Here is a 23,070-nt window from a genome sequence, read left to right as displayed (position 1 = left end):
AAAAAAAAGGCTTCCTCCTTGCTCTCATAGAATTACCCTTTGTGTGGCTAAAATCATTTTCTTCTAGGGAAGTAGTATTTGTAGATGAAAGGCAATTAGTTACCTTGTGGTTTCTATTATATGTAATCAATTAGGTAGTTTACTAAGCTGCATTTTGGTGCACTTTTTGAGATCCACTGAAAGTAACACACTTGCTTAACTGCTTCAAAAAGCCAAAGGTCATGGGGATAAGTGGAGTGACATAATTCACTTTTCTAAAGTATTTTCTGTTGATCACTCATGTGAAAGGAAGATATGAGTGAATTTCCAAGTCCAGTGCTTAAGACTTAAACATAGATTTTTGCTTATAAAATTGTACTTCAAACACTCACATTATAGAAGCATAGGGTGATGACATAGTGTCTTCTAGCATGCATCAGCAAAAAATCATTTGCATCATGTAAATCATAGTTTGAAGTTATAGAAAGAGATCTTCTCTAATTCTATAATTAGATTTAATTGGACTCTAAAAGTATGTAAGTATTTAATACTGTGCTTTTATCTTTTTGCTATCTGTTATGTCAGACTTGATTTGTTTTGGGGTTTTGAACTGCAGGTTATTCTTACCGAGATCAAGAGAGACATAAGTGGAATGTGTAAGGTTAGGAGTAATAGTTTCAGTAATTAACTTGATTTTCAAGATGTATAGAAAACTCAGAAAAATACTACACCAGGAGTTTGCAGTAAGATGGCTGTGGTGCCTTAGCGTTATTGCTGATGTAGGAGCTGACCTGAAAACTTTACACTGGAGGCTTCAAACTCTGATTTTGGATTGAAGAGCTGCTAGGTCACAATAACAGAGTAGACAATCCCCTTAGCCACCATCTACCACAGAGGTATGCACCTTACAAAAACTGCTGTCTTTTCATTAGATTCTAGTGGAATCAAAAATCACTTACTTGGTCAATAAAAATAACTGTTCTGTTATATATTTCACACACGTTGGAAAGTCTAGCAGCATACTGTTTAGGGTGCTGCTGATTTAATAGATCCATGTCAAAGCCTAGATCCAATACAGCCAGATACTACAGGCCCAAATGTAGACATGTTAGAGCTATTCGTCCATTTTCTAAAATATGTACTTGATTTTCTAGGAAGTTTGATTAACTTTGGAGTTCTGATCAATCAGCTGTTGTAATTGCAGTCTTTTTCAGAACAAGTTCATCTCATATTATTGGTAGATTTTACTATTAAGCAAGATCCAGAATTTCACTCCAAGGAGCCAGCTCCACAAGGTTTAAGATTCTGTCTTATCAGTTGTTCCCTGTGTACAGCAGAGGCTGTAAAAACTTCAATTTGAAAAAGCAGTTTCCAAATGCAGGACAGGTGCATTAGAATGAATTCTAAGTTTGACAAACTGGCTCTTTCGCTTTGTAATTGACTCAAAGCTGTAGTACAGAGTTGGATATTTTCTATTGATATTGAGAATTCTAATGTGTTGGGGGTTTTTTTGTTTGTTTTATTTTCTAGAAGCATTATTTGAATAACAATTCTTCATACTACAGAGATTTTTTTTAACTTTTTTTTTAATATCTCAGGAAGCAAAAACCAAACAAACTTAATCATATGTCTAAAATAAGAAAAGTTTTTGTTGTTGTTGTTGTAAATCTATAGATCATAATTTCATGTCACAGTCTGTGGATAATTAGAGAAAGTCTTCTAAGCATCCTCGTCAAGATGTTATGTTGACTTCTCATTTGACAGTTTGATGGATTGTTAGCTGTTTGGCTTCCCAAAGAAGAAAATTTTCCTTAGAAATCATGTGTGAATATATGGCCATTCTAATTATAGAAATATTACTTCAAATTTTACGATTATTCCTTCAACTATCATCTGAGATAATGGGCTTCAGAAGTATTATCATACTGTGTTTATGCATCAGTTTTTCTTTATTCCCAGATCCAGGCGATGTATGACATTACCCAGTATGAGAATATTTTTTCTTTGTTTATGATTCTGGAACAACTTCTTCACGATGAGACAGAAGACTCAGGCTATGATGGAGAAGAGAAAATCAAATTTCTGAAGAACCTTGATCAGCTTATTTTTCACCTTTCAGATGAATTCCCTTTGTTTTCTTTATATTTATGGAGAGTGAGTGTTCTTTTGAACTCAGCTCAAATACAAATTGATTAAAACCTACTTTAAAGCAGTGCATTGTTGTGAAACTGGATTGGAAAATGAGTCAGACAGGGAAACTAGTTATTGGAAAATATTTATTTTAAACTTCTATGCTATGCTTTCGCTTCAGAGATAAATAAATTTATTTCCAATTTTAAATATTCAGAAATGTAATAATTCAAGCCCTGTTCTTTTTTTTTTTAATAAATGCTATTTCTTGTAACAGAAACCAGTATATTGGTATTTGCATACACAGTGAAAATGGTAACAAAAAAAATAGTTTCAGGTGATGCTTCCTATAAGCACTGTGAACTTTAAAGTCAAGAAATAATGAGAGTGTAGAGCTAGGCTTCTGTGTTAGGAAATTGTAAGTTGTGTACCTTCTGTGTGTTTTAGAGACATTGGGTAGTTGGTTATATTGATGATATGAAATAAAAGACTGATCATCAGAAAGCAGGTGTGTTGCCATGCTCAGTGTGATGCAGCAGAGATTGCTGTCTGATGATGAAATCAGAAATAACAAAAAGAATATTTTTAAACTTGGTAACATCACTATTCTTCTAGGATAGTCTTAGTTTTTTGTTTAATCACAGTGATTATCTGACCAAAATAAAATCTGATGCTTGGTTTTACAACTTTCTTATTCTTGGCTTTACTTGTATATGCGTAAGCATTAGGCCTAATTCACTCTGAGTTGACTATTGAATTCAAATTAAATTTAACTCCTTCTGTAGTTGCTTTAGACCTTTTTGTTCAAAATAAATGAAGAGGAATAAAATCTCCTTTGTATGCTTATGTACTGGTTTTTTTTTTACATTTTTATTTCTGTGCAATTGTATTGATAGTAATTATTAAATTCACATATTTATAGAAATACATTAGGTCTGTAGAAATGAGTTCAACAATAACTTAACCAATGCAGAACAGCTTTGATAAATTTGAGGAAGAAGGGTACAAGTTTTACAATGATAGTATTATTTCTAGTAAATAAACATCATTTTAGTGTTATTGAGTATTCTAGTAGGGTATATTCACCAAAAATAGAAAACATTTCTAGTATTTACCTTATTCTTTCTTTAGTATTTTTTCAAATCAATTTTTAATGCCCAAAACATGCTCTGAAATGTGGCTTTATTACTGTAAGTAATTGATCTTGTTAATATTTATTTTGTTAGTTTGAATGCACTTATTTAAGATAATAAACCTATTTTTTCTACATAGTTAGAAGATAGTAAGATTTGCAAAACAAGTTACTTTGATGTTGAATTGGCATCTGAAAGAGATTATTATAAGTGTTCATATACTATCCAGCATTGGTATGTTTCTTAAACTTAGTATTTAGTATGTTCTATTGTAACATTTAATTCTTCCTGTTAGCAAACTTTCAACAGAAATCTGTTTTATTTGCAAAAAGAATATCCACAGTAGAGAATTAGATAAGTCTTACTAAATTAAGGAAAATAAATAAGGATATAAATTTGGCAGCCACACAAGAATCATTGTGCCTTTTTAGTTGCCTTATTAATTTGAATTTGGACAAGGTTCTTCCACCTCCTTACGCCATTTCTATAAGAGCAATAAAAGCATGATTACAAAAAGAGCGAGGAAAAAAATAAAAGGGAACTGGTATCCATTTGATATGGTAATTTGTGCAACATTTGGTCTTTTTCATATTTGGGAAAAAAAAAAAAAACACTTCAAAAATGTCTTGCATAGAAATGATTCAGAAGACAGGAAAATAATGGAATCTGAAAAACAGTAGAATGTGTATTGTTTCATGACTCCTTTCCTGAAAGGCTTCCTTCCTTGCAGAGCACTGCGTTTTCTCATCAGCAAACTTTCTAGGCCACTAGAAAGGAGGAGCAATGGATGTTTTGGGAAATATATGCATCATTCCTATGTTTTGAATCAACTTCTGGCTTGAAATGTTATTTATGAAATCTTAAAAGGTTGTTAAACAGTTTGTTATGGAGTTCTGAAAATATTTAAGCAGGGTGAGAATCCCCATTGTAATACCATTGTAACAGTTATTAGCTAGTACTGTTTACTCCTGAGCTCTCCTAGTCTGTTTCATTGCAAAATTTAATAGTTGGTTAATCCATGTTAGTGAGCATATTTCAGCTTTGATGTGAGAAATACCCTCTACAGCTGGGATAGTTGTTTCTATAATTGTCTTAAGTTTCCTGAAGAAGTAGTTCACCAATGTGGGACTTGCCTCAATAGGATGGTGCCACAGATGTAGATATGTAGATATCTCTGTGTAATTGGGGTGTCTAAGCTATGAAAAATCTACAGAATGGAGCAATATTTTGTGCTGAGTCTCCAGCTGCTACAGCAGAAGAATACAACTCTTAAAGAAGTCCTGTGTCAGACATGCTGTTTTCGTGTAGTTGCCTCTAATACCTTGGAGCATCTTTAGTAACACTGTCACTAAAAGTATTTAGGAAAATGAGTCGAGCAGTGATGGTACTTGGATATGTAGCTAACTATGGCAACAAGATGCATTTCAGTGTCTCACACTGAGAATTAAATCTTGCCCTTGAGATATCTATTGTTTTGGGGAGTAGAAAAGCCTAGGTTTAAGTCCATGTTCTTCAGACAGAGTCTGCTTTTGCCCAGTAACTGTTAGGTATGATTTACGGAAACATGACTGTCTAGTTTTGAAACAAAACATGATGACAGGGCCAGTCCTATGTTTAGATTTTACAGATACATATTCTGAGGCAAGGATTTGTATCCCAGTTGCAACGCTTCTGCAATTTGGACTTACTCAATGTCTTAAGTACTTGCTAAGTAGTTATGTCAACGTTCAGCTTTTAAATATCTGGCTTCCAAAGAATCCCAAATCCAGAGAAAATACATATGGTCTTTGAAGAATGGAGAATATTAGATGTCTAAAGAACAGTCTAGAAGTCCCATGTGCTGAGCATAACTTATCCTAGGCTCAAAGAACAAGGAACTCTGAAAGAAGAAAGTGGTCTGACCTGTTGTTTCCTGGGAATGTTCTACCTGAGTTAGCTGTACAGTTTTAGTATTTATAATTCAGCATTTACTTCATCATACTGATTTTCTTTTCATGAATGTATATACTTTAAAAATTAGCAACATGCCAGTGTTGTGAAAATGCAAAATATTCAGGCTTTTATATAGATGCATATAGATATATATTGACCCGGTCAAATTATATTTATTATATATTTTTGTATATATTTTAAATACTTATTATATATTTATATGGTCAAATTAGCATTGTTAACTCATTAGTAGCCAAGTGGTTAGTATTTTGTGATTTGTTACTTTGCCACATTCATGGCTATCCAGTTTTTTTTAACTGTCTGCATCTATTTTAAATAGAATTTTGTGTTTGTCTTATTTTATGAGCAGCAAAATTACGATGCAAGGAAAATAAATGTTTATTATTGTTATTAGTGCTTCTCCATTGACTGTTCCATTCACTTAAGAATTTTACATGTCTGCTAATAATGACAGTAGGTAAAATTTGAAGTGAACTATCTCAAGATGTTATTATAAGCTTAATTTGAAACCTTTTAAAAATGTATGTATGACGTACCGATTTGAGATAGTTCTTGCTTATATCTTTTGGTAGTAGTAGAAATGAAATTTTACCTCGTTTTAATCCTGTAATAACATTTTGTTGTTGTAGTTTTCTGTGTGTCGCTAACTTATAGGTTTACTGTGACACAACATTCAGCTTATGTTCATATGATCATAGGAGAACTTGTGTTGAAAGGGACCTCAAAAGTCCAGTCAAATCTCCTGCTTGAACAAGCAGGGTTCGTTTTGAATTTAGAATAAGTTGTTTGTTGCTAGTTCAATATCCAGTCTGATATTGAAAACTCTAAAGACAGACTGTACAGACCCTCTGGATAACCTCCTCTTCTGCTTGACTGTCTCTATGATGAAAAAGGTTTTGCTTATAAACAGTCTAAACCTCTGTTTTATGCTTAGTGTCTTTAGTCTTCCCACCACATAGAGCCTGGCTTTGTCCCCTTCATATCTTCCTCATAGATCTTGAAGCTGCTTTTAGGTCCTTCTGAAAATATCTCTTCCTCAGTACAAGCAAGCCAGCTTCCTTAAGCCACCTCACAGGGCAGATGTTCCAACCCTGACCATCCAGGAGGTTTTCCGCTGAACATGTATCAGTTTATCCTCTTTTTACTGGAGGAGCCCCAAATAGCAATTGTCTGGATGTGAGATAAGAAATGCTGAGTAGAGGTGAGTATTACCTTTCCTTGAGCTGTGCTTCTACGGACGTTCAGCTTGCTGCCAACTAGGCCCCCAGGGCTGCTTCTCAGCTGGGCACTCCCAGCTTGTATCATTGCACAGGGCTTGTCTTTCCAGGTGGGACATCTTGTATTTGTCTTTGCTGAATTTCATAGTTTGTCAGCACGTTCATCCAGTCCACGTTTGTACCTCTAATGGCAGCTCCACTTTCAAACACATTGACTGGGACTCCCAATTTGATTCCAGCTGCAAAGTTGGTGAGGATACCCTCCATCCAGAATAGCTCCTTGTGATAATCCACTTGTGACAGGCATCCAGGTACAACCCGTTAAAGACCCGTTAACTACTGTGTAAGCTCTACCATCAAATCATTTTAAAACCTACCTGTTTTTTCACCCATCTAGACTGGAATCTCGTAATTTTGATGTCCATAAATCCAGTCATTTTATCCTAAGAGGTAATCAGGTTGGTGTGATATGATTTACCTTTAATAAATTCATGCTGCCTATTTCCAGTCGCCGCTTTCTCCTCGATATGTCCAGCAAAGTGCTCCAAGAGGAGTCTCTCCACGATTTCTTCTCCACAACCCAGCACTCTTCCTTCCTCTGGAAAATTGTTGGTTTTGATATCAGAAACAAAGGAATATGTTTTAAGTCAGAAAAAGAAACATTGAGAGAAGAATTTTTTAATTTACTATCTTTCTACTTAGTGCCTGACCCCTTTGAACCTTTTTTTGAGGGGAGAGGGGTGGGAAGGAGGACTAACTCCATGTTTGTATCTGTTTTCAAGACTGATTTTCATAAGGTGTCAGAATGTCTCACTGATGTTTGTTTATCATCCTGCGGTCAATATCAAGGCTTTTCAGGCCTTAGAGATAATGGAGAGTCAGATATTCTTTCATTTTATTTTAGTAGCTATCCATAAAAAAGATCCCACAGGCTGATATAATTCCATGTTAACCTTTCCTGCAGCTGTCCTGTCCTCAGAATACAAGGAAAAAAGAGACAGATAAGATGAACAAATAAATGAGACAAACTCTTATTAGACTTCCCAGAAAGTGCAAACTCCAGTGAGATTTTTTAAAAGCCTTCAGCAGTGTCATCTTTTTGAGCCATGTCCAAGCTGCATGATGAAGTAACCTGATAAAACCTTGCTGTGTCCTTGCCATTAGGCTGGAGCTACCATTCCCACAACATAGTGCTTTGTCCTAAGTCCTTTGCAATCGTAGGGTCTGCATCACTGGCTGGTGAGCATTGCCAGAGGAGCCACTGGCACTTCTGGCAGAGCAGTTTGATACAGCTCATCTGAATAAAATTAAAAATAATTTCCTTTCTAAATAGAGATCTGGTTGAATTTTTTCATGTGTTGCCTTTTTAAAAATAAAAAGAAAAATGTTAAGCGTTCCCTCATAAGTGGGTAATTAAATTGCTAAAATCCCATTTATTGTTAATTATAACTTAATTTCTAAGGCAAAAAAATTAAATCCTTTACTTGCTTCTTTTCTTGTGTTTGTCTGAAGGCTCTTTTGAACGGAGAGAATTTCTAAGAAATTACGCAACATTTTAAACGTTAGAATATAATGGAATAGATTATTTTATAGGCTTTTGGTGCAGCAATTTGTTGTGCCGTTCAGAAAGCATTTTGTACTGTTCGTTCCTTAGAAAGTACATTCATATTTCAGAAGTTAATAGAAGCCAAAGGAAGCCTGTTCCACATGGATACCACTTGAGTCCCAGTTCCTTGTGGCACTAAGGTATTGTTACAAGCACTTCTATGTAATACTAATGTAAGTTTCTTGAGCAGCATGCTCTACTTCCCTTTTCTTTTTTTTGGTCCAAGTGATTATATAAAACCAAATTGACATTCCAAACCGTAAGAAGTAAACAGACTGTGAACTTTAGTATTCTGTTTGGCACTTTTAGTTTTTTATTTCAAATGAGAAAGAAAATCTGCTTAAAATAATTCATGTTGCCATATGAAAATAACTGAAGGCAATAATTGAAACAAGTGAGTTAAATAAGTATGTGTCAGTCATGTATATCACTGGAATTATTTTTGACACCTTTTATTTTTTCACTTACTAGTTTGTATTAAAGTTAGAGTACTGGAGGCAGCTTACTTTCAATTCATTTTGTTGTGAAGTTAATGATCCTATGCCAGACAGAGTGCCTTTATGTTTTTGATTTTTTTGTTGTTGTTGTTTTTTTTAATATATAAATGAATGTTTTTCATGACTAATAGGGGAAAACATTACAATTGATGTGCTTTGTTGCACTCTGTGTCTGGATATTCATGCAAATATCACATCTACCATTAATGTTAACACCCTTCCCTCATTTCTTCAGCCTTGGCTAAGAGGCCATACAGTGAGAGTTTATCAGCTCCTGTTGGTCAATTAACAAGAAAGATAAAGTATTTAAATTGTGTCATCATAATTGTGTGTTTTAAAACAAAATGTTCAAGAGGCTTTCTTACCTATTTTATTTTTGCAATATGTTACACCTTTATTTTGGTTGCTGCGAGCACACAAACAAAGCTGTTAGATTTTACATTCCTTACTCAGGGTAATTTAGTGCAGGTGGGGTTGGTTTTTTTTGCTTCAGTTTCTCTATAGTTTTTAAATTAATCTATTTTAACTTAAGAATGCATATGTGATGCAAGAATTAAGAGCACTGTCCTGAACCCTGTGCTCCCATAAAATTCCTGCCCCAAAAATCAGAAAAGATAAAAACCTTATGGATAATATTGATGAAGCCTGTGTATTTTTCCTTTCTTTTTTTCTTTTTTTTTTAATGTATTTCTTCTAGATAATTTTCAAAAACTTTTTGAAGAAAACTGTTTATGGTAACCAAACTATCAAATCCACTTTTAGGCTCAACAGCAGAGTTCTTTTCAGCAACAGTGTAAATTGAAAATTAGAATATACAAGTGAACAAACATCATACTAATTTCCAGAGTGATGAACAGCAGGTTGTTTAACTTTGCAGTGTGCTACCAAGTATTAATAAACAGGAATACATCCATTTAATATTCTGTACCCCTGGTTAGGACTCAGATTCTTCATTTGCTTTCATTTACACTCTTGACTATTCCCTATTATTCAGTCTTTTCTGAAGTCTGATTTGATAATATATTTCTGATAATATTATTATGCTTGGAGAGTAATACTTAAATGTGAGTGAAACTTGAGTGAATTGATTCTATGCATGACTGAACTGTACCATGTCCATGTTGTATGTGTTGCTTATTTCAACTGAGATGAGTTTTGGCTGTAAGCAGGAGAGCAATTCAGCTGGATGCAGGGCCACCATCATCTCAGTCATGGGCAGCTGTAAGTAATTTGGAAAACAATTTAAAAAACATTTTGATTTCTGGCTCCTCCTTTCCTCTTTGTGCATTTAATTCATCTCTCTCTGCCTCTTTCCTTTCTTCATCTTCTTGTGACAGATACCTGCGTTACTTGCTTTACCCACCACATAGATTAGAGGAAGACAATGTGATCTGTAGGACTTCCCACAAAATGCATTTGTGGCTATCTTGTTTCAAAAATTGTTCCCTGTGTGCAGTAGTAAAGATGTTTGTGCTTTCTTTTTATGGAGTATCCAGGTAGGTCACTCACATCTGTGTGGAAAATCAATGATTCCCTGCTCAACCTTTCAAAGAAAGGCTTGCGGACAACTATTTTCAGGAAATGTAAGCGGCAGCTCCCAAGTCAGTCGAAGTACTTTCCTATAAAAATGTAAATGGTTACATTTTAGATACATTCTCGTTAATCTCGTATGAACACAACATGACCTGGATAAGTGTGTTGACCTTAAATGGCTGTTTGTCTGTCTGCTTACTGCACTGTGTGCTGCAGACTCTTTTTGAGGCTTGCAAGACTGGTGAGGCTAGTGAGGCTCAAGATTCAACAGCCACATTCATACCACACATAGCCATGTGGCCAGGGGCTTCCTCCAGCCTACCTGTGATCCAGCTCTGGCCAGTTCAGTGCTCTTGGTCTTCTAAGCAGAGCTGCCATGTACAAATCGGGAGGAGCAGCCTCTGATCTGTACCAGTGCCTGGGGTGAATTGTAAGGAATTACTTGGAGGGTTGCTAATGAGCAGCACCAAATGCATAACGGGGACTGCTCTGGCACTACAATTTGATAGATGATTTACTCTAACACTCTGTAATTGTGCAACAAAGTCCTTGGGTTTCTGAGGTTATAGAGGGATGGAAATAGGTTTTTGTCGTTGGTGGCTTTTTGTTTTGTTTTGTTTGCCAATGTATCTGTTGTCAGAAATTTGTGTATACGTGTTATGCTTTGCCTACAGTCTAGTTACGTGTGTTTTTAGAAATTCCAGTGCAAGGTTTGTGCCCTTTGCTTTAAATGTCATCATATCCAGAAGGAAATGTCAACAGAGGTTCTCAAGAAGCCTGGTGAGCTTGTCAGAGGAAGCCCTAAAAAAAGCAGGGGAAGAGAGCTTTAGGTAGGCGATAAGCCACAAAGTTTCAACTCCCAGAAAGAAGAAAAAAAACTCGGGAGAAAACAATTCCTGAAAGATAGAATTAATGCCTATGATTGCAAAGCACAAGAGCTAGATCACAATTCAACAGTCTGATATGGGAGATTATCCTGGGCTAAAACCTCAACTATTTGAGACTGTATTTCTCCTGGAGGTATTAATTTTAGTTTTTCTGTTAATTGAAAAATTCTGTTTTTATTTATGTCTCTGATTAATCTTTCCTCTTGATTTCTTTGCCTTGTTTGTGATTTGTTGTCATGGTTTTGTGATTTTTGGTTTTCGGTATTCCACATCATAACATCATGTGGGGCCCTGGGAATTTAACTGTTAATGCTCAAGTTCTGGGTACCTGCCCAGAAGAGAAGAACTACATTCCCCAGGGGACTTTGTGGTCACAGAGAGGAGATATAACTCCTGGCAAGGTCACCTGATGGGCTCTTCTTTTTCCGCTCTTCTTCGTCTCCCTGCTGCTCAACCGGACTGCGCATCTCACCTCAGTGTTATGGTGAGGCCTATACACCTTTCAGACATTCTCTATCTCATTATATTTGATTTATTAGCTTCAATTCTAATTATATTGTATTATGGTGTGTTATCTTGCATTCCGATTCTATATTTAGTAAATTAGTTCGTTTATCCTCAGATCGTTGCCGCTGTTTTTAATTATTTTGGGGTCCCCTGTTCCCTTTTTCTGGAGGTGCGGATTTTGTGAAATCCCTACGCCCTGCTGGTCACGGAACTGGGCCGAACCAGCCTGTAAACTGTTGACATTTGTAAGTTGTCTCCACGTACTCTACTAGTGTTTCAGAGGATCACTAATACAATCTTTACTCCTTCTTGCAGATAACTTACTACAGCATCAGCCAAAGTCAGTTTTAACATCCTTTTCTTCAACACACCCCAGGATAATTGTCTGCAGTCAGCTTACCATCAGTGATCATTACTTTTTTTAATTGTTTCTTTGGTCAGTTTTTAATTCACTCAGGTTGTTACAGATATTAGCCCAGAGGAAGTTTCCAAGGGGAAATTGGAATGACAGTCAGAATAAGGTCTCTGAGGCAGAGGAGAATGAACCAGACTTGGACAGGGGATGATCAAAGCTAGAGGTCCTGTTATTTATTCAGATTCCATCTTCAGCACCTGCTTAAATCTTTGATAGTCCCACTGATCTTATCCTTACATCAACTCTGGTGTTTATCATCCTAAAGGAAATAGTAACAGTAGGTGGGAGCAGCTGGCAGTAAAAGAATTAAGACTCAGGGGAGGGGAAATCACACAGAATAAAGAGAACAAGATCTTGTTTTGACCTTCAAAAGGACAGCTTTAGTTGAAACACGGTCTCGAACTATACTCTGGAAAAACTTGTACAAAAATCTGTGATAATTTTAAGAAGTGCAGTAGCAAACACCAACTTCTAAATGAAGACTTTCTCTGGAAATGGCTGTAGCTGGAGTACTGCATAAGGAAAACACTGAAAGCGAAGATAAATTCACTGAGCAAGAAATTCAGTAACTCAACAAACATAATACAATTGGGGCAAACAGTGGCAAACAATACTGACTTCTTCAACCTTAATAAGCTGATTAGGGACTGTGTTAAAACTGAGTTTTATGTTACTGGAGATTTCTGTTCATAGCACTTCAAACTTTTTTTACAGTGTTGCTAGATGAAGTCAGGAGAAATATTTTTTATTTTCCAGTTCAGAATTAGACTGATGAATTGGAGTTGGTAGTCTCTTGTCAGCGAGCTATTCTGTTTGCTACTTTCATTAGAACTTTACAATCAGTCGCTGCTTTTCTACTTTTCATGTGTTTTCATATTTTCTTTTTTTGTCAGAAGCCAATAACTTCATAAGGAATACACAGATTTTGAAATCTGTAGTTTAATTTCTAAAAAACAGAGGTCAGTTATACCCTGTACCAACTGGTACACATTGAAGGCTTAATAATTATCATAGAATCGTAGCATCACAGAATGGTTTGGGTTGGAAGGGACCTTTAAGATCATCTAGTTCCAACCCCTTGCTATAGGGAGGGACACCACCCTCTAGACCAGGTTGCTCAAAGTCTCGTTCAGCCTGGCCTTGAATGCTTCCAGAGAAGGGGCACCCACAGCCTTACTGGACAACCTGTTCCAGCGTCTCCCCAACCTCACAGTAAAGAATTTCTTCCTAATATCTAGTCTAAATCTACCCTCTTCCAGTTTAAAACCATTTCCCCTTGTCCTATTGCTACTTGCCCATATAAAATTGTATGCAATTTAAACATAGAGCAAAATTGTTTCAGTGTTTTGTATTCAAAAAAAGCTTTAGACAACAAGTGGCTGAACAGAGTAGTAATATTTCAGATTTCATTCAGCAAATCAGATTTCGTTAGGAACAGCTCAAAGTTGTTTAGACAAATGTCAACGATGAATTCTGTGGAAACAAACGTTACTCATTAATGATTTTGAACCCATTAATATGCAACTCTTTGAATAAGTAAACTGTAATTATATTGGAATGTAATCCTCTGATGGAACAGCTCCGAAGTTTGTCTCTTTCTAAAAGCTTTTCCTAATGCTTCACTGATTTCTATTTCCTACTCAATAAATTATGTTCTAATTAGTGTAGAGCTTCATTGCAGAGAAACAGCTTTCACCGTTTTAAATGTCAATCTTTCCATATTTGTACTTTCAACAATAGTCTGTCTACAAGTGATGCTGTTCTTCATTGAAGTTACCATTTTATTTATGGTTGCAAAATGCTGAGGTGATGAGAGGTGTGAAAATCATGATTATGGACAGAAAGGCGTTCACTGGTTTCACGGCTGTCTATGTATTATTTAAAGATAAGACAGGAAACAAAATTCAGGAAGAAAAACTGAGGAAACAGAATTTTTACTTAGTGAATATTATTATTTATTTAAGACTTCTACATTTACTTCCGTCCAGTGCAGTAGAAAAGAAAGCTTGAACAGGATAGATCTCTTGCCTAGATCCAAGTGCAGGTGCCTGACTCTGCTGCAATCTGGATAAGGTATGAGCTTGAACCTCTTTCTATCAAGCTATGTGCCTTAGTTTACCATTCAGTCCCTCACATTACTAGTATTCTTACTGTGATTAAGATCTGTTTAATCTGGTATTTTAAATCTGGTCAAAATTTCTACTTCAACCTAAGAAACCTTTCCAAGTAAGATTTATTTCCTTAATTATGTCTTTCCTGTAATAAGGCTTTTCTTTAGCAGGTGTATATTTCCCCCCCAAAGTATAGATGTGTATTTCCTAGAATGTTCCTAGTCAGCTCTATTGTGCTGTTGCAGGAGGAAAGGGGAGCAGTTTGCGACCATAAATCAAGCACAACACTTACAAATAATTTGTGGAGCAATTAAAATAACTACTAAGATTTTATGGTGTGCAATTACATTTCTTCCATCAGAACATCATTAGGAGGAAACTTGTTTACCCTTGCAAGTAGAGCTTGTTAAACGTAAAGAAAAATGCAACTTGCAAGCAATAAAGGGGCAGATTAAGGGACAAATAAGATGTCCAAGGAGTTCTTTAGAAGTGAAGCTTTTTGTGTGCTCAGCTTTTGGTTTTGTATCCTTTCCTGGAATTGGAGCTTAGCAAATCTATTGAAACCCATATAGTTGACTGACAGATATAAATGGAAATTCATGGATAAATAATTAAAGATACCAGGTTATAGTTAAGTAAAAAAGTTGCATACACTGAATTTATGCATTCAGTACTATATTGTACATTCTCCTGTTCATTCAGACATTTAGTCAACCTCCAAAAGGCATCTGTATGATTTTGAGAATTGTTGGAAAATTCAGGCTTCAGAATGTCTAGTTCACCTTTCTGTTCAATGCAGGATCAGTTGGAAGATTGAACCAGGTTGCTCAGTGAGTTGTACCGTGAAGTTCTGAAAACCTCTGAAGACAGACACTGAATGACTTGAATCATTGAAAGCTTCCCAAGGCTTGTCCATATGTCAGACTATTACTCTCTGTTCTTCTTCCATGACAGCACTAACGATACCAAGGGCAATCTGTAAAAGATTAAATGGGATTTCAAGGGAGTCATTTTCTCGTTAATCTTGCCTGTGAGGAGGAGCAATGTAAAGAAGAGTAGGTGTGTTTTGCAAGTAAGCAACTAGCTGCACCAGGAGAGTGTCAACAGGATGGGGCCACGCTTTTTTCTGTGGTGCCTAGCAACACAACAAGAGGCAACAGGCTCAAACTGAAACAGGAAGTTCCATCTGCACAGTCACCTTCTTCACTGTTTAGCTAAAAGAAAATTTCCAAATCATATCTTCATGTAAAGTGTCCTCATGTTTTAGGGAAAAAGTGAAGGAAGGAAGGAAGAAAAACTTCTCTGTTTACTTGAAGGAAGAGTGAGCTTCACTTTCTCCTTGTCAGGCTGTTCAAAAGTGTTGCCTTTTTTTTTTTGACCAGTGCTCCTGGAGAGAAATAGAAGTAGTAATTCTTCTCTGCAACAGTGTACTGGATTTCCAGGTATCCACACTGAAAGTGTATTTAATTTCTCTTTACAGGCTACTGCTGAAAAGTCTACTATTTTGGCTGATAGTGTTTTCTTTCTGAGGTTGGCAGTTCATTCTCTCCTTTAACCTCTGGAGATAAATTGATAGGTACTCAGTAACTTGAGTAATACTTCCACACAACTTTGTTCAGAACACCCACTCATTCTCCTCAGTTGTCTTGGCATCACTTACTAGACTGCACTACAGGTGAACATGGGATTTGCAAAATAATAAAAATATAAGTTTCTGTCATAAAAAATTATGAATCTCAGTTAAATGTAATGTAGCAGTAAGCCAGAATTAGAAGAATAATTTTAACAGCATCTGTCAGAATATCGATGTAGCTTGTATGTGCAGATTTTTAAACTTTAATTTTAAAGATAATGTCCAGAGGTCAATTATGATGCATTAATCCACATTCAGACTTAAAAAAAAACTTAGGATTTTTCTGCTATTAAAAGCACATGAAGTGGGATTTTAAGTTCTACAGGGTGGAACTCCCACATACTTTATATTTCTGGATATGCATATGACAAACAGTTCCAGACTGAAGGCTTGTTTGCATTTGCAATACGTGTAGGTTATTTCCCAAACATTCCTGCTTTTGATGCTCTGTGAAGCATCTTACAAAAATGTATGATATTTCTCACTTTCTTTTCTCAGCAACTACCTAAGATAAGTGGGATATTTTATACATGGTCAGTATGCAGGAATTTATTTATTTATTTATTTATTCTTTCATCAGCCATCAATGGCTGTCTATGCAGTGGCTAAGCATTGCCAAAAATTACAAGCATGTCCTGGAGTTGCTCCCTCAGTAGTGAGACTGGAAGCCTTTTATTCAGCTCTGTATCTGGAATGTATTGTGTCTTTGGGCACCACCAAAGTTCTCTCATCCCAAGTCTTCAAAGCTCCTGAAAGGTCATTTGCTCAGTGACCTTGCACAGGAGATCCTGGCTCCCTCAGTTTTTCTGTGTAACCCGTTAGCAAAGTCTTTTCTACACACTCCATCAGTTTATGAACTCGTTGCATAAGATTGCATTACGTATTCTTTGCCTTTATCATCTTCCCTTTTCTGGAGATCTTTTTCATGGGATAATCGAATCTCTAAGAGCTCATTTCTCAAGCTCCTGCAATGTCAACATTGCATCTCCTTAAGCTGTTCAAATATCTTTCTAGTTTTGATAGTATCACCAGGAAAGTAAAAAAAATAATAATAATAAAATGAGCTCTATGGCAGGTACTCTGTCTTTGCAGAGAGTGTATACTTATGTGATCCCTGCAGTTTCTGAGGTACATCTCATTCAGGGAACTAGTCTACCTGTGTTCCATACAAAACTTTGTATCCAAAAACTGGAATCCTCCTTCAGCAATTTCAAAAGAGCTTTGCTTTTCTCCACAGGAAGCAGTCTCCGAGATTGTTTCTGCTGGAAACTTGGAAACCTAAATGTATTATTATCTCCTGCTAGAGAGTCTTAAACTGGGTAAATGAGTTGTATATGTTCCAGAGAGACTACAGTACTGGAGACTATCCTGAACACTCACTAGATTTCAACAAAAGCTATGCCTTCGTATATAGATAGCTGTAGGTAGTAATGACACAAGAGGAGTCAGTAGTGTTGCCATTACTGATACCAAACAGCTGCCTTCACCCAAATGCAATTTATTAAACAATATAATAACGCAGTGCGTTGTGTAACTGATAAGTGCTGGCTAGTTTGGGCCTGCACTTTCTGGTTTGTACAACATATGTCTGAGATTCATTTTGAGTCATACACAGTATGAATGTGCATATAGGCAATGACTCAGAGACGTAACAAAATGATTGTTCAGCATATGCACGTTCATATGTGCTACTGTGCTTTTTCTTACAGAACCTGTACAATTAAAAAGTGAATTACTCTTGAATTGCATCTGCAGTGGAACCACACATGTATGGATCCCTATGAGCTAGTAATGTATTTCTTGAATCTGATTTATGGAAACAATGCTTTTGATAGACAGATGGATGAGGAAGACAGTCTGAATGCAGTTTTGTAGTGCCAGTCCCTGAGCAATAATTGCAATAAATTTCTCAGAAAATCTACTTCCTGTATCTACAAGGCTGACTGATACTGTTTTAGACAGTGGGTCCTATTCCAGCACTCATGTCTATTTTTCAGTCTCCTGATCACATGTAGAAAGTTGATCAGTCTTCATCTGAGCCTCTGAATACTTTGTTCTCTAGTTCTTGAATCTGGTTCCTTCTTTTCTCATTTTCTTGGCCTTCCCTTGTTCTTGTCTGTGCAGCTCTTGTATTCACTGCCTCTTTTGCCTCCACTCCTCTCATGGTCTCTAAGCCCTCATTTGTGCCTAACTAATAGACCTGATGACCCTCATCAAGAACAACACTGCTCAGGCAGGGTTTCAGGCCTCTAAAACGTATTTCTTTCCTTCTCTCTCTTTTATTTTCAAATTTAGTTTTCTTTAATATAAGTAAGTTAAGATGAAAAAAAATGGATGATGGAGCTGTTACTGTTAATTTTTCAGTAGTTATCTCTGTTCTTAAGTCATCTGTTTATTTCTGCAAGAGAGGCATGAAGGGATGTTCATTTTAGCAATGATGAGACTTCAGGATTTGAATTCAGGGAAAATACTTTAATCTCATTATTTCTCAGCAATTAGTAACATTTATTGCACTGTCCTTTTAGGTGAGCTTCCTGAGACAATGTCTGAAATTAAGAACAGACATTCTGATTTTTGAGCTGTTAAATCATGGCCACAGTGGCAGACTCTGAAGATTGGTAAGAAGGTGATGGATAGATGTTTTTTTTGTGTGTATAGTTGGAAACAATGGATATAATACATCTTTCAGCTGTCTCAGTATGCACAAGTATTAAAAAAAAACCACAAAGAAACAAGCCTTTTTTTAATGTGAGTCTCATGATTTATTCTCTACTAATTCAGTGACTTGGTAATTTCAAAAATTAGTTGAAAATTATTTTTGATTCATTGATTGGTTTATTCAATTTTGATTTAATATATTTATTATTTATTGTTTATTTTTAATAAGCTGAACAGATGACAGTAATTTAGCCATTTACTAATTTAGTTTTATTTTTATTCAATTATTCCTGCAAATGAAAATCCATACACAGCAAAGGGAATTTCTTTTCTTTGCAAAGTCTTTCAAATTACACAATTAACTGCAAGATTGTGAATAGCAAATTAGCAAATAACTTCAGTTTTTAAGTCATTCTTCTAAATTACTACTTTTGTCTGCCAGAAAGATAGTCAATACTGAAAGGCAAATGAGAAAATTTGGTGCATTGAGGGGAAGATATTCAGTGGCAGAGTGGAAAGCAGAGAGAGCATGACTTGCAGTGTCAGTCAGGGTCTACTAGTGCCCTATGAGAAGCACAGGATAAGATGAAGTCTCCAAAGGAAATTCTGAAAGGAAGAAATGTGACATTTGGACTGTCCTCCAATGTCCTGGGTTCAATCTGTGTAAATAATATCCTGAGCAATCCTGTGTAAATACCTCTGAGCAATTCTGTCCTGTTTCAGGCAGCATGAAAAGCTCTGGGCTTTCTCAGAGGGTCATTTGAGAGCAGTTAATTCAGCCACGTCAATAAGCATTAGAAAGTATTAGCACCCTTTGATCAAAGTGCAAAACATGCTTTTTTTGATACCTTAAGATAAGCCTAGAAGACATAGACATTGAACTCTTGCAGAAAAGCTCTCTATCCTCCCATCCCCCTCACAGCCTTCATTTTCACTTCTGTAGCTAGAGTTCATCTTTCTTGAACATTCATTATCTGATACATAAACATGACTTGGAATGTGGTTTCTCCCAGTTCTTCCTGGTAACTAATACTGCTCTAATAGCATCACTTTTTTCTGATACATTTCCACAGCATCTCATTAATGGTACATTTATCCCATGATGGATTCAGACTCCTTTAACTAAACTGCTTTCTGTGGTTTTCAGCTAGGTAACTGCATTTTTAACACATCATTTTCAAATGTGTAGCCTTCTCTGTTCTTTTCATTTTGGTACATCACTATGTTTTGGTACATTTGATGTTTTCCCACTTTGTGTCTGTCCATTAATTTTGTTACTGCATTCCTTTAATTATGAAAATACTGATATTCTTAAATAAGATTGGAAATCCTCCTCTGTCCTTTTAGTTCAAACAGCTGTAATTTTCCTTAACCCACCTGCTGATGCCCATAACTATGTATTTTTTTTCCTATATATGATTTTAAAACTATGATGCTGTTCCTAATTACCATCTTACAATAACGCTGATCTGTTAGGTTCAACTGTCAATAGATGTATCCATGGAAGCCCAGACTGCTGTTTATGCTAACTACATTTTTCTAATTATTATGCATGAACATTTGCCTGTTTATACTTCTTGAGATATCCAGAGCTATATATATTTTTCCTCTAAGAAAGCAAATATACTCATAAATCTTGAGACTTGGCCTGACACAGTATAGAGCGCTGAAAAAGTTCTGTGATGTTCTCGAGATGTGTTATTCCTCACTTTGTATGACAAGCTTATGGGAAACATTCATGGTAAAATGTTCTGATTTATTGTCTTTCCATGGTAGATTTACTGAATGCATAAGAATGCAGTGAAATTAAATAGGATTTTCATGAAATTATGCATGCAATATCATTTTGGTATTAGATCACAATTTCAATTTTATTTTAATGTGTGCTTTGATCCTTTACTTCTTTATCAGTTGCATAGTGTTTTCAGCTCTGGTATTTTCTTGTAAATAATTCAATTGTTCTCTAATGTATTTATGAATAAACATGGAAATTTAAAGTATTAAGACTTTCTTTAGGTATTTTATTTTGATGGGTTGTTAATCCATGATAGAAGAGCATGCACATGTGAAATAAAAAATGAGAAGTCTCATCGCCTCTTAAGATCATCCAGTGATGTATTTTAAGCAGAGCTCTGGTCACTGATATGAAGAAGGGGCAGCCCTCTCACGAGCAGTCAGTGTAGTGTGTATACAGAGTGAGTGAAGCATTAAAGCTCCTCTAGGGCCAGTTGCTAGAGAAATTCTCACAAACAAAACAAAACAAAAGCCCAAGTGAATGACTTCTTAAAATACAAAACAAGAAAAACATAAAGACCACATGTGATTAAAAGCAAAAGACCTTCAGTAGGCTGAGACCAGAAATCATGCCCTTAGAAAGAAAAGAGTTTTCTAGTACAGAGTATTGTATAAGAGTAGCTATTTACATGAAGGTAGTAATTAACTGTTCCTTGGAAACACTGTGAATTTGGAATAATTTGTAGATAAACATATAGCACTGATTTCAAACTTGGCAATACATTCTATGGTTTCAACTACATTTGAATTGCATACAGTTGTTCCTACTAGTCTGGGTTTGGAATAATAGCCATAGAATCAGAGAATCCTTTGAAGAGGGAGACTTAAAGGCCATCTGGTGTCCAACTCCCCTGCAATGAACAGGGACACCTACAGCTAGATTAGATTGCTCAGAGCTCCATCCGGCCTGACCTTCAGTGTCTCCAGGGACGGGGCATCCTCCACCTCTCTGGGCAGCCTGTTCCAGTGCCTCAACACGCTTATTGTAAAAAACTTTTTCCTAATAACCAATCTAAATATCTCCTTTTAGTTTGAAACCATTTCCCTTTGTTGTATCGCATCAGACTCTTCTAAAGTGTCCCCTTCTTACAGCCACCCTTTAAATATTTAAGGGCCTCTATCGGGTCTCTCCATTTCTTTTGATATAGCCCAGGATAGGCTTTCTGGCCTATGAGGGCACACTGCTGACTCATGTTCTTCTTACCATCCATCCAACCAGTACCCCTAAGTCCTTTTTGGCAGGGCGGTGCTCAATTCTTTCATCTCTCAGTTTGTATTGATAGTGGGGGTTGCTTCAGCCCAGGTGCAAGACTTCACACTTGATTTGTTGAATCTCATGAGGTTCTCCTGGGCCAACTGCTTGAGCCGATTTAGATCTCTTTGGATGGCATCCCAGGTGTGCTGACTGCAGTACACAGTTCACGTGATATAAACTCACAAAAATAATTCTATTTATTTTATTCAGACCCCCAAACTAACGTCTGAATTTTAAAATAGGATATAATTGTAAATTTTAAAGATTATTAACAGAGCAGTAGTAATCAATCCATATAGTCATTCTTAAATTCTCAGTCTTCCCTTTCGTTACTGGTGAATAGACTCTGCACTGATTAAACAGTAGGCATTTTTTCTTGGTAATATATTCAGAAAAATCAGTCTAAAGTAAGAAGACTTTTTCTCTGAAAGATCTTTCTTCCTCGTCTTAAACATACTTATCAACAACATCTCACTTCTTAATCTTTTATGCTGTAAACCTAGGGAAAATAATAATCTTCAAAAGGTTTGGATAATTTCTGGTTCTGAACATTTTCAGCATGTGCCACCAGGGATGTGTCGTGATCACTAGAGCAAGACTGACATCCTTTATTTATCAGACTTTGATAGGAACAAGTTTAATGGCAGGAATCACAGAAGCTTAACCAATTTACCTTCTACAGTGAGAATGTTTCACAGTGGAACAAATAGTCTTTTTTAATTTTTCTGTACAGAGTTACGCATGAAATACTTTAAAACTGCCAAATTGGTGTTAGAGTTTGCAAGGAAACTATTCTTTCAAAATGCATTGAAATAAGAGACAAAAGCACGAAACACATAAATTACATTTTGTGTAAATGTGAACTCTAGGAAACATTGCAAAACAAAAATATTGATAAAGCCTTTATTCATGTTTCCTGCAAGAGCCACCTATCTTTGCTGACTGATATATTTAAATTGCAGTAACCCAGGAGCTCAGAATTTGACAGACTCGTATCTGAGAAGTAACTTAATAAGTTTTATTGCTTCATAAATGAATGTCAATACAATCTGCACAATTACAATGTTTGCACTTAGTACAGTTTGTCCCTCAGAAAACTGTTTTACTGTTGAGTAAGTAGGCTGAATACAGTGGGAGCAGAAGGGAAGTTTAAGAAAAAAACAAAACATTCCATGCAACATAGAATCTCAGAAACACTCCTACATTTCTCTGTCTTTGTTAAATTTCAGCAGTGTGCTGTAGTTGAAAAATAATCTCTGTAATTCATTATTTCCATTAAATTAGGAGTAGGATTTTTAACAGGGAAACTAATTTATTGATTTCTTTTCATTTAACCTCTCTGCCTCGTCACTGGAAATTGTGTATGTTTGCCTTTTTGATGTAAGATAATAAAAAAGGGCTAAGATAAAATATGATCAATCTTAAAAATGTTTAGCAACAAGCATTATATCTTTGTTAGAAAAATTTTCAGTAGAATTCTTTAAAATTTCGTAATTATTGAATCCTTGCTTCAGTAGTCTTCAACAGTTTGCCAGTGACTGTTGCCTTTAATACCTCTGCGGAGGCTGTGCTTTAGAATTCAAGAGATGGGACGAATTTGGAGCTAGTGAAGAAGGTAGTGCTGCAGGAGATTTGAAGGAACCCAAAAATGAAGATAGTCATGGCCTGTACTGAAAATGAGGAGGCAGCAGACTCTCATATCTGATGGCAAACTCTCCTTCCACACTTTGTCAGGCACCAGGAGCTGCAGCAAAACCACGAG

General features: G+C 36.0%; 1 protein-coding gene across 2 annotated transcripts in view; it reads left to right on the top strand.

Annotated features, from left to right (window-relative positions):
* The window catches only part of MEI4 (meiotic double-stranded break formation protein 4), a 75,322-nt gene extending 69,993 nt beyond the window's left edge, over window positions 1-5,329 (top strand). For both annotated transcript variants that reach the window (XM_031552561.1, XM_031552560.1), the window contains exon 5: window positions 1,939-5,329. In XM_031552561.1, coding sequence (XP_031408421.1) covers window positions 1,939-2,175 — 237 coding nt within the window. In that variant the 3' untranslated portion in view covers window positions 2,176-5,329. The remainder of the gene's footprint in view (window positions 1-1,938) is intronic.
* The last annotated feature ends 17,741 nt before the right edge of the window (window positions 5,330-23,070 follow it).

This window comes from Meleagris gallopavo, chromosome 2 (genome assembly GCF_000146605.3).
Source record: "Meleagris gallopavo isolate NT-WF06-2002-E0010 breed Aviagen turkey brand Nicholas breeding stock chromosome 2, Turkey_5.1, whole genome shotgun sequence".
In the NCBI taxonomy this organism is placed as follows: domain Eukaryota; kingdom Metazoa; phylum Chordata; class Aves; order Galliformes; family Phasianidae; genus Meleagris; species Meleagris gallopavo.
Note: the sequence above shows the minus strand (reverse complement) of the source record. Positions and strands in the feature narration are given on the sequence as shown.